The 13343-nt window shown below is 38.6% G+C and overlaps 1 protein-coding gene across 1 annotated transcript in view; it reads right to left on the minus strand.

Annotated features, from left to right (window-relative positions):
• The window catches only part of MIPOL1 (mirror-image polydactyly 1), a 1009124-nt gene that overhangs the window by 740544 nt on the left and 255237 nt on the right, over positions 1 to 13343 (minus strand). Inside the window, exon 5 of the mRNA XM_029598907.1 lies at positions 3565 to 3808. Within this exon, the coding sequence (XP_029454767.1) occupies positions 3565 to 3808 (244 nt within the window). The remainder of the gene's footprint in view (positions 1 to 3564; positions 3809 to 13343) is intronic.

The following is a 13343-nucleotide window of genomic DNA, read 5'->3' on the forward strand; positions in this document are numbered from 1 at the left end:
TAGCATCAGAAACGTGAAAGACTTAGTTTTTGGGTACTTGCCAGGTACTTATAGCCTGGATTGGCTCTGTTGGAGACGGGATGCTGGGCTTGATGGACCCTTGGTCTGACCCAGTATGGCATGTTCCAATGGTACATATTATACCACAATGATAGGGTGGATCAACTTGGGGGCGGGGTGGTGTTTTATCTTCAGGATGGTATAGATTCCAACAGAATAAAGGTCCTGCAAGAGACTAAAGGCACAGTAGAATCTTTATGGTTAGAAATCCCATGTGTGTTGGGGAAGTGTATAGCAATAGAAGTATACTACTGCCCACCTGGCCAAAATGATAAGATGGACAATGAATGCTAAAAGAAAATAAAGGTAACTAACCAATCTGGTAATGTAGTAATAATGGGAGATTTCAATTATCCCAATACTGACTGGGTAAATATAACATCAGGACATGTTAGAGAGGTAATTGCTTCATTGAGCAATTGGTTCAGGAACCAATGAGAGAGGGAGCTATTTTAAATCTATATTTTAGTGGAATGCCGGATTTGGTGGGAGAGGTAACAGTGGTGGGGTCACTTGGCAATAGTGACCATAACAGGATCCAATTTGAACTAATGACTGGATGTGGGACAATAAGTAAATCTTCATCTCTAGCACTAAACTTTTAAAAGGGAGACTTTGATAAAATTAGGAAGATAATTAAAAAAAACCTGAAAGGTTCAGTTACAAAGGTTAAGAATATCCAACAGGTGTGGGCACTGTTTAAAAATACCATCTTAGAAGCGCATTCCAGATATATTCCATGCATTAAGAAAGGTGGAAGGAAGGCCAAACATCTTCTGGCTTGGTTAAAAGGTGAAGTGAAAGAGGCTATTTTAGACAAAAAAAAAAAAACTTCACTCAAATCGAAAGCAGGATCCATCTGAAGAAAATAAGCAAAAGCATAAGCATTGTCAAATTAAATGTAAAACATTGATAAGACAGGTCAAGAGAGAATTTGAAAAGAAGTTGGTCACAGAGGCAAAAATTAATTTTAAAAAACTTTTAAAAATACATCCAACGCAGAAAGCCTGTGAGGGAGTCGGTTGGACTATTAGATGATCGAGGAGTTAAAGGGGCACTTAGGGAAGGTAAGGCCATCATGGAAAGAGTAAATTAATTCTTTGCTTCCAAGTTTACTAATGAAGATGTTGGGGAGATACCCATTCCACAGATGTTTTTTAGGGGTGATTCAGATTAAGTGAATCAAATCACGGTTAACCTAGAAGATGTAGTAGGCCAGATTAAGAAGAAGAAGAAGAATTGACAAAATGAAGAGTAGAAAATCACCCAGATGGTATATACCCATGGGTTCTGAAAGAACTCAAAAAATGAAATTTCAGATCTATTATTAGTAATTTGTAACCCTTGTTTTACATTTGTAATTTACTGCAATTAAGTATTAATACACATAAATATAATAAACATATCATTAAAATCATCCATTGTACCTGAATAGTGGAAGGTGGTCAATACAACACCGATATTTAAAAAAGGCTCCAAGGGAATCTGTGAAACTATAGACCTGTGAGCCTGACTTCAGTGCCAAGAAATATCATGAAACCTATTCTAAAAACAAAATCACAGAACATATAGACATGGTTTAATGGGACACAACCAGCATGGATTTACCCAAGAGAAGTCTTGCCTCACAAAACTGCTACATTTTTATGAAGGAGTTAATAAACATGTAGATAAAGGTGAGCCAATAGATTTAGTTAATTTGGATATTCACAAGGCATTTGACAAATTCCTCCATGAGAGGCTTCTAAGAAAATTAAAAAATTATGTGATAGGAGGCAATGTATTTTTGTGGATTGCAAACTGGTTAAGAGACAGGAAATAGACAGTTTTCTCAGTAGAGAGAGGTAAACAGTGGAGTGTCTCAGGGATATGTACTTGGACTGGTGCTTTTTAATATATTTATAAATAATCTGGAAAGGGGAACGACAAGGGAAGTGATCAAATTTGCGGATGACACAAAATTATTCAGAGTAATTAAATCTCAAATGGGTAGTGATAAATTGCAGGAGGACCTTGTGAGACTGGAAGATTGGGTGTCCAAATAGCAGATGAAATTTAATATAGACAAGTGCAAGGTGATGCATATAGGGAAAAATAACCCATGCTGTAATTACACAATGTTAGATTCAAGATCGAGGCATCATAGTGGACGATACATTGAAATTGTTGGCCCAGTGAGCTGCAGCAGATAGAAAATAACAAACAGAATGTTAGGAATTATTAGGAAGGGAGTGGTGAATAATACAAAAATATCATAATGCTTCTCTGTCCCTCTATGGTGAGACCACACCTTGAGTACTGTGTTCAATTCTGATTGCTGCATCTCAAAAAAAGATATTGATGCACTGGAGAAGGTACAGAGAAGTGCAAGCAAAATGATAAAGGAGATAGAACAGCTTCTCTGTGAGGAAAGGCTAAAGAGGATAGGGCTGTTCAGCTTGGAGAAGAGATGGCTAAGGGGGGATATGATGGATGTCAAAAAAATCATGACAAGAATAGACGGGTTAATATAAATTGTTTGATTACTCTTTCAGATGATACAAGGATAAAAGGGCATACCATGAAATTAGCAAGTATTTTCCACTCAGTACATAAGGCAGTTAGCTTATCTGGGTTTAAAAAAAAGGTTTGGACAAGTTCCTGAAAAATTCCATAAATTGTTATTAGTCAAGTTGACTTAGGAAATAGCCACTGCTTATTACTAGCATGGGATCTATTTAATGTTTGGGTACTTGCCAGATACTTGTATCCTGGATTGGCCACTATTAGAAACAGGATGCTGGGCTTGATGTACCCTTGGCATGACCCAGTATTTATTTATTTATTTATTTATTTATTTATTTATTTATTTGATGAGTTTTAAATACCGTTATTCGGTTGAGCCATCATAACAGTTTACAAAAGTATACATTTATCTTGTAACTGAGCAGTAATAAGAACATTATTATATAAGTATGGCAACTTATGTTCACCCAGACTGAGCAGGGGTGTTCCCGGTAATAGATATGGGGAGGGATTTGGACTTTGAGTTGATCTTTTGGATTTTAAAAAGCATGAACATAACATTTTCCACTCATATAATAGCAGTATAATTGTGTGAGGGTAAATTTAGTGGAATAATTTGCAACGTGGACTTGTATGTGCAAGTCTGTTTTGAAACTGGGTATAACAAGCATGTATTTTCCAAGGTATTGTAAAAATACCCCATTTATATATTAATTGGTTGCAGTTCAATAGATTCAATGCTCAGAAACAAAAATCTTATGCAGACAATTCAGCCACAAGAGACATATGCGACCTTATTCATAAAAGATTTTTCCTCATTCTGTGCCTATGGAAAAACTCTGTACCATTTAAGGCCCATTATGTATAACAAATGAAAAATTAACCACAACAAAAATAGTCCATGAAGCCAAAACATGTAAATATCTTAACAGCACATAAGGAAAAGACACTTGAGAAGGTTTGTGATAATCAGAATTTCTATCTAAAGATTGTCCTTGCCTTGATTTCCCAGCAGCCCCATGGATGTTAATATAACTGGGACAAACATCTTTGGAACAAATGGTGGATTCATTTCTTTGGCTAGGTATTGGCCAAACAGGCAACTCCGCTGTGTCAGGATCTGTCGGTCCAACAGGTTCTTCTCTGTGCTGCGAGCTGATGGCTAGACTCTGAAGATGGTCATCTGGGCTCATGTCTTCTTTCTTCTGGGTGGTCACCCCTTTCAGGAGCTGAGGTTGGTTTTCTAATATAAAAAATACATAAATGATTCAGCACATATTACACGTTATACAAAAAAAAAAAAAAATCAAGTCCAATACCCTTCTCCTCTGTGAATAGTAAATAAATAAATAAATGCAACTAAAACAAACCCCTAATTTTCTCTTTAGGGAAGCACTGAATTTTAATTCATATTTAATTTACTTGGTCATGTTATTTTAGCAACAAATTTCTGTGCTTAAATTAAATTGTAAATCTGGCCTGAAAAGAGTGAAAGGAAAAATAAACAAACAGGAGCAAACAATACATGATTTACCACACTTTTTCTTTTAATATTTCTATGACATTTCCGCTACATTTTTGTTGCCACTGATATTACATTCTGCTGTTTCTGTGTTCTTGAGCAATAATATTCTACAATAACAGAAGCTAAACAAGTAAATGCAATACAGATTTTTAAAACCAACATTTTGTGCTCTAGAGTAATTGTTTGAAGGAAGATTGACAACACCTGTGAGGCCTGAAAATGACTTATTCTAAGTTGAGCAAGTGAATAATTACTTTGGCTGGCATCTCATCATATAAGCTTTTGTGAAAAAGCATGGATTACTGATGTGGAAAAAAAATACATACATCAAAAGTCTTGGAAAGCAGGTTAAGGATCCTGAACAGTCATGGATACATTTTTAATAACAAAACAGACTTCACTGTGCAATATTTCCATTTATTAAAAAAGGAGTCTTTTCCGATGTCGAAAACTGATGCCTTCCAGGGGGCCACAAAGGAGCAGCACAAACTCCTTGCATCTGCCAATTCATAGGAGGCGGCCTGGGAAAGATTTCTTCTCTCTTCTCCAGCTGCTGAAGTGGTTGTGGGAGCCCCGCAGATAGTCGATGTCCTTTGACAGATCTCTGCTGCCGATATGGCTTCAACTGAAGCTGGTACGAGTTCAGCAACCTCAGAAAGACAGAGCCCAGAGGAAATTTTGGGACTTAGTAGCTAAATCTGGCCAGGTTTTGGTTGCCTCCTCACTTAAATTAGATTCTCTCATTGATAAAATTCAACCTCAAGTCTCCAATCCTGATCTTAGAATTGAGGAGCAGGATTTAAAAATTGTTTCCATCAAGCAAGATATAGAGAACATTTAGGGTATCCAATCCAATCTAATTCAAGATCAAAGTGTTCTCTCTCATAGAGTTGAAGTTCTGGAGAATACTTCAAGGAGGCTTAACCTTAGGTTTCTGAATTTTCCAAAACTTTTGGGGGAAATTACTTGTTACCTTTAAAAGATATCTATTAGATTGTCTTCATATTTCTCACGATTCTATTCCCCCTGTTAATAAAATTTTCTTATCTTCTACTGCTCCTCATAATGCACAGGCTGCGGCTGCCTCTATAGCATTAATCTTGAGCAAGATGGCTACCTGAGCTTAAATAGAGGACGCTGACCTCTCTGTTTTTCTTTTCTGGTTTCCACTATTATGGCTCCCAAGCGAAAAGGAAAGGTGAGGGTCTTCCCTGCCGAGCCTTCTCAACTTCCTGCCCAGCAGTTCATCATCTTCTTTGTCTCTGGTTTGCCCGGTTGTCCTGATGAGTTCCCCCTTGCAGTCTCTTTTGAGGGAGCAGAGCTACTCCCAGGGGAGGAGGTTTCCCTCAGCCCTCGGGAGCAGCACCTCCGAGGAAGCAGCGCTGGGGCCGGGTAATCATGCATCTCATGCACCTGCGCAGAAGGTGAACAGAGGAGTCTGCAGTGCCGCTGTATCTTTCCACTCGGGCAGGCTTGAGCTCACTTGGTTCCTCGGCAAATTCCAGCAGAGAAGCGGTCTTGATTTCTTCTGCTCTTCAACCCAGTTCTTCTTTTAATTTGGCTGCTCCTGGTTTCTCAGCGGATTTTGCTCCCGGTAAGTTGTTTTCCAAGCTTAAAATACCTGCGGTAGTTTCTTTGAACACTGTTTGGGATATCATGGAGCACTTTGCAAAAATTCTTTGTGTTTCCACTTCTAAGATTGATTCAGCATTATCTAAATTAGAGCTTCAAGTATCTAATCACAAGACCCAACCAGGAAGCACAAATTGACTCTATATCATGGGACTTGGGGAAAATTCAAGCTGTTATAGATCCCTACTTTCTGTGTAGGGATCTCTAGCAGCCTAGCTTGTTCTGTTTTCCTAATAGGAGGTGCATTAGGAGTTGATTTTAAAAGGCGCGCATGGCCATCCATGTGCACGAGGTTCCCGGCGCGCGCACATGGACATGCCGATTTTATAACATGTGTGCACATGTTATAAAATCTGATGGCCGTGCGCACATGTTCACTGGATTTTAAAATCCGTGTGTGCATGTGCGGACGGCGTGCGCAGGGGGGGGCAAATTTTCGTTAAATATGAGTGGTGATGCAATCGGGCCTCCAATTAAGGAGCCGACTGGGAAGGAACTTCCCTACCCCCCTAGCTAAATTTCCTCCTCCTTTCCCTATCCACCCCATAAACCTAACCTACCTTTCCCCAAATTTTTAAATGTATTACTTACTGCTCCTCTGGAGCAGCAGTAATCTCAAGTGCCGGCTGGCTGCCTGCACGTGCTTCCTCTGAACAGAGGCTAGTGGTTGCTGTCCCGGCCGGCCTCCGTCCCATCCTGCCCTGCCCCTCCCCACACAGACCACACCCTCGCCCCCCTTTTTCAGAACCCAGCACTTGTTTTTTTTGTTTGTTTTTTATTTCTCTTTATTGCATTTTAACATTTACAACAACAAAATCTTTCCACTTTGTTATAAGAAATATAAGTGCTTTATACAAAGAAATATAATCAACATTAATCACATTAAATGTTCTTTCTCAAGAAAATTAAAATTAAATTATTTTAGCACTTATCATAGAGGAAAATTAGTGGGGGACGTAAGGAAATAATGAAGAGCAATTCTATACGATAAATACTTAAGAAGAAATTTGACCGGCTGGAGGTTTCTACATGCATATTTCAATTTGAATCACTATCGCTCAAGCTAATGACGGGTATTGGTCACCTAACATTCAGGAAATCACTCAATTGTGGTACATCAAAGAAAATATAAGTATTCCCATGCAATCTCACAATACATTTACATGGATATTTAACAATAAAACTTGCTCCCAGTGAAATTAATTCGGCCTTCATCTGAAGAAATGCCTTACGGCGAAGTTGGGTGGATTTGGCAAGATCAGGGTAGATTCTTACCAATTCACCCAGAAACAGTATTGTTAAATTTTTATAATAGAAACACATAATCATATTCACTTCATACTCTGAATGGAAAGTCACCAGTAGTGTCTCTCTGCTTGTGACCTCCATTCCAAACTCCTCCAGGTGTTGAGTCAAGTTGGCAATATTCTCCATTAAATTGAATCTTGACGGGTTTTGCCTTTGAGTATGTTAACTTCTTTAGCACAGGAATCTTTTTGTGGGGAATTTTCAGGATATCCCCCACGTATTTTTTAAAAGTTAACAGGCTCGGCTCATCATTTATTTTGGGGAAATTTAAAATCCGGAGATTTAGATGTCGAATCGAGTTTTCAAGAAACTCCATTTTCCTCACTGTTGCCAGCCTTTCTCGAGTGAACACTGCTGTAATATATCTTTTAAACTTTTAACCTCCTCTTCCAACCTTTGGAATACTGTCCCTTGTTCTTGCAAAATTTGTTGATGGTCATGGGCTACTGATTGTTCCTGAAGATTGGTGGCCAGACCAGCCATAAGATCCCAAAGGGAATCTAGAGTGACAACTGCAGGTTTTTTAATCCCGAATGTGAGTTGACTCACCCTGTCAGCTCCAGCTTTGGAATCATTCCCCTCTGCCGCCACCGGCAGAGCGTCTCCACCTTCTTCCACACTTCCTCCAGAGACCTCACACAGCTGATTCGGGGTTGATGTCCTCACAAGCTCAGGGCCGGCATCGCTGGCTCCATCCAACTGGAGTACACTAGTAGGTATACCTCCAGAACCTCCAGTAGCCTTGGTGCCCCCTGAGGGGGAAGCTGTAAGCAGTTGCCGTGGATCTGGAGGGCTTAAGGATATTTCCCCCGGCGAGAGAAGGGCTTCTCTGTCTGCTCCGCCAATGGAGGTTAACACCCTCGATTCAGCCGTAGATGCAGCATAATCCCGAATCAATCTTTGGTCCGCAGGTAGGGTAGACTCGGATGGAAATACCCTTACCCTTCCTTTTCTTTTATGAGGCATATTTCACTAAAATAAGACAAAGTTAAGAAACGCGGACCCAGAGCATTCAGGAGCTGCAACCCTTCAGGCGGCCATCTTGGTTACGCCCCTCAGAGCCCGGCACTTGTGCACATAACAGTGGTTACATATACGTGTAAAAAAAGGGTGGAGTAGAGGCATTCCTGGCTGGGTCAATTTAATGCATATTTTTACTCCTGCTAATTATCTGGTGTAAGCAATATTAAACATGTGTATTATGTAGTACTGATTGGGGGAAATTCAGGCTAAAGAACCAGAATGACATGGGTGAACTAGTGAACTAATTGGTAAACTGGTAATTTCATTTATGCATGCATGTTTTAAAAGTGGCTGACTAATGCAAATAAGTCCTACTTTACTTTCACACATAAAATATATGCGCGTATATTTTTAAAATAAGTAGGAATAGCACATTCATTCAATGCACTGATATATAAGGCTTCAATGCATTGCATGTATTTATGTGCAAGTCCCACAAAACAGACTGGAAGTTGGTCTGTCGAAGCCAGAAGGCAAGTAGTAAACAAGATAGACCAACCGTCTTAGAAAAGGATAATTTATTCGCACATATATCTTAATAAAAGAGGCCAACTCTGGCCGAGTTTCGCACAAGGCTGCTTCATGGGCTTTATAAGTAGTAATATTGTGATTCAATTATTCAGTTGTAAATACGGTCTATGGAGGAATATTATGGAATTGTGCATATCGGTGGAGATTCACACTGTGCTGCACAGCCTAGTGCAAAACTCGGCCAGAATTGGACTCTTTTATCAAGATATATATGCGAATAAATTATCATTATCTAAGACTGTTGGTCTGTCTTGCTTACTACTTGCTTTATGTGTAAGTCTACATATGTGTATATGCTGCAGAGTAGAGATATGTGTATTTTATAATGTGCGCATATATAACACTTATGTAACGTGACTTGATATAACACGAGATTACTTATAACACAATCAAAGGCTGGTTCCCAATTTCACATCTTTCAAATTTGACAGATATTCAGAACTACTTAGCTGGATAAGTATGGACATATGGGTACTTATTAGATAAGTGGCAGCCGCTAAATATGGCCAGATATTCAGCTGCCATTACTTGGTCGGCTAAGTTCATTCTTATCTGGCTAAAAGGCACTGAATATAATTTTGATATAACATAGGCTTACTTATAATTCGGACCACATTTTTGGACCCCCATCATCCACGTTATATTGGATATACAGCATACTTTACAAAACTACAAAGTACACACAGCCATGGGTACCTTTTTCTGTGAGTGGTATTTTGCTGGAAAAGTCTTTACACAGATTTGAAAATACAAACCTATGTGTGTAATTTTATTTCTCCCAGGAACGCCTCTTCTCAATGCAGCTATAGTACATGCAACATACAGTCATTTCGTCAATTTTCAGCACCGAGTACCCCATATCAAACGCTTTATACCTGTGTAAATTGCTTTGAAAATTCTCCTCCCAGTGGATATGTTCTTTTAGGTAACACCACAAGTAGTGTGCTCTCTTAGTCCTCAAACCCTAGTCGAGATTCACTCAATAATTAAATAGTGTATTCAAATGAAGTTGTGCTACCACTGAGTTCCCATTTGGGCAAAAATATTTTTGTGGTCAGTGGACACCAACTCCCACCATCATAGAGCTTAAGAGATATTTCAATTAGGATGATGTAAAATTATAGAAATTGAAAACATTATCCATTCGTACACGTGTCCAAAAAGTAAATAGTGACAACAAATTATATTAAAAAGTTATTTTCTGCTTAATTTGAGCTTTCCTTTTAGGTATGTGGCACCCAGCTGCTTTCTAAAACAAATCCCCTTACTCTTAGCTTATTAGCATTATTTTCTTTTTTACTGTACTAGATATCAGTTATGGCGGATAGGGGATACATTTCAACTTAGATAATCTCAGAGTTAACCAAGTTAAAGTGACTCTTAAATCCAATTTTCTTTCACAGATTAAAAATAATCCTTCCTGATCTCGAGAAGGTTAAAAACAGTACAAAAGTGTTCTGTGTAACAGTATATGAGAAAGGAGAAAGAAAGAGGCTAGAGTGTGCATGCCTAGTGGTTAGAGCAATGGGCTATGAACCAGGGAAACCAGGGCTCAAATCCCACTGCCGTTTCTTGTGAACTTGGGCAAGTCACTTCACCCTCCATTGCTTCAGGTACAATTAGATTGTGAGTCCTCTGGGGACTGGGAAATACCTACAGTAAGTGAATGTAATCTGCTTTGAAGTGGCTAACAGATGGAATATAAATTTTTTAAATTCCTATAATGTTGTATTATTACTTCCATCTTTACTTGTAACCTGACCTTGATCAATCTTATTTGTTTAGAAAACCTATAACCTGTACTATCTTCAACTATCTGTTTATTTGTAAAATCTCATCATCTTTGGCAAAAAAAAACAAAACAAAAAACAGTAAAGAGAAACACATATTATATAACCACAGTCCTAAAAATGAATAAATCATCCTGCAGCTTTTCATGCTCACTGCAAATGGATACACTGTTTTAGTCAATTTATTTCTTTTCAAGCAACAAAATTAGTAAGCCTCCCATTTAAAACATCCCCATATGAGTAATAACAGCACTACAGCACTATTTATGAGCTTTTCCAGTGCTATTTGTAAGCATGATACTTCTAATGAAGACACAAATATGGTTCATGCAAAGGAATTTCATCTTTACAAAACTAAGAGGTAAGAAATATTTCTGATAACTACTTGACGCACTGATTATTTGCTTTAAAAAATTGGATTGCTATTGTACAGAAGAGAACCTGAGCTGCAGAAACTGTCCCAAAAAAAAAAAAGAGTACTGGCTGCTAGGGTTCCTTAACAAAAAGTACAAGGCCACAACAATTCACATCATTAAAACTATCTTTGGGGAGCTACTTGTATGGATCACTACTGTTTTACTAAGCACAGGTGCTTTCGAACAATAGACAGTTCAACTGGCAAGACCACTAAGAGAAAACAAAAAGAAAAAAGTCTGTTCCCTTACCTTATTTTATGGTATATGTCAATTTGCTATTTGAATTTTTTGTTTTGATTTGGATTGTTTTTACATTGTATTCATTCAATTTTATATATAAATAACTGTTACCAGCTTAGAAATTGTGATAGGATACAAATCTTAAATAAATTCCTTGCCAAATGCCAACCCACCCCTATTTAATATTTTGGCTCCTCAAGTAACCTGGCTTGGCATTAACACAGTTCACCTAAATTTTAGCCCTCTGAAATTAGAGAACACAGAAGAATCTAGATCTGGTTTTGGTCATGTTGTATAATTCTGGTTGGTCTTACCTCCTTTCCCATGTATACTGTTGTATAGGCTGTAATGGCTAGAACACAAAACAGTTTCAAAATAAAACTAGACACATTACTGAAGGAAATGAAATTGCTGGATGTGATAATTCAATCTGACTGTAATGAAAATGCTAAATAGAGACTTAAATTGATCACAATATTTGGGATGAGGATGGAAATCTTTTCTTGTTACTGCTTTAATTTGGCTGCAGATACCCAGTGTTTTATTCATCTTTTTCTGAATTACCAGCTTGCTGGCATTTAGCAAAGGGTCAGACTTCATGAACCTCTGATCTTCATTCAGCTTAACAAACTATGTAACAATGTGAATTGATGCTACTTTATAAATTATGAGGGCAATTTTTAAAGACTTACTTGGGGGAGTGCACATATACACATGTAAGTAGTGGTTTTTGCACAGTAAGCAAATTTTAAGAAGGGCAAGAGTATGCGTGTACTGTAGCTACTGCATGGAAAAGTATGCAAGTACAAAGAAGGTATTTCGAGGGCATGCCAAGGAGCGGTTTGGAAGTACGCACATATTTTATAGACTGAGTGCATTTATACATCAGCAGAAATGCACACATGCTTTTACACTGCTAATCAAGTCACAAATATTAAAGCTGACTTCTTTTTTGTCTGCAGCTAGTGGGTGGGGGAAGAGGGGTCCCGGTCTAGAGCAAGTGATAGAGGGTGTGGCTGAACTGATGCTTAGAAGTACATGCCCAAGTATTTTCATAAAAGAGATGCATGCATACTTCAGCCAACTTTATAAAATACCTGCCCCCCCTCTATAAACGGAGGTCTTTTATGCATGTTACAATTATTTAACATGTAAAATATTTTGGGGTAGATTTTCAAAACTTGTGCACGCTACCCGGCACGCACACATGCACGTGCATGTTATAAAATTTCGGGTCGGCGCGTGCAAGGGGGGTATAAATTTGCTAATACGGGCGGTAATGCATCGGGGCCTTTCCCAATTCCCTCCAATTAAGGAGCGGACTGGGAGGAAACTTCCCAACCCCCTACGCTAACCTCCCTTCCCCTATCCTGCCCTCCCCTATCCCTATCCTAACTACCCCAGTTTTTTTTGTTTTACCTTTTGCTCCTACCAAGGAGCAGGAGCAAGTTGCACGCACCAGCACCCTGCCAGAGCGCGATCCCCCGGCACAGCAGCAAATAGCCGCTGTGCCGGGCACCTCTAGCTGCGCCCCACCCCCGGACTGCCCCATTTTAAAGCCCCAGCACTTACACACGGTCCTGGGGTTTATGTGCGTGGCCCGGCGCGCGTAAACCCTGGGATTTATGCGCACAAGGGTTTTAAAATCTACCCTTTATGTGCATTTTTTAAATAAAACAGATGTAGGAACTATGCAGACCCTTACATTAAAAAAAAACTGTGCATGTACTGAAACATATGCACATCTGCTTGGAATGGTGGTATGTGGTATTTTATAAACTGAGATTCCCACTGCAAGGTTTATTATAAAATACAGATGGAGCTTTAGGCACACTTGCTTATATGTGTATGCACTGAATGTTATGTACACTATTGAAAATTTCCTTCAATAAAGTTAACAGTATAGAAAAATAATTTCCCATTATTTTTAATGTGGCTTTATACATTGTTGTAGGAACTGCAATATTTTGCAGATTATAAATACTGCCTGATTTTCAACTGTCACCTTTTTCACTGTTCTGGAGATGCAGTATTTTACAAACTGGTTTCTTCACTTGTTGCTAAACTATATCTTTAGATTACAAACGCATCAAAACATGGCAAAAAAACACCAGTCACACAGTAAGTAGGATTCACTGAGACACAATGTCAGTTCTAATGGATGGATGATTGTGTTTGGTCTTAGAAACTTTGAAGTATAGGTAAGTCTTGATCACACACATTAATAAATTCGAAAGCTGGAGTTAACAATAACCATTACACCCAAATTCTGCAGCTTAGCCCAGCCAATTTTTCAAAAGGTCAGGTTGTGAA

Source organism: Rhinatrema bivittatum, chromosome 4 (genome assembly GCF_901001135.1).
Source record: "Rhinatrema bivittatum chromosome 4, aRhiBiv1.1, whole genome shotgun sequence".
NCBI classification, from domain to species: Eukaryota; Metazoa; Chordata; class Amphibia; order Gymnophiona; family Rhinatrematidae; genus Rhinatrema; species Rhinatrema bivittatum.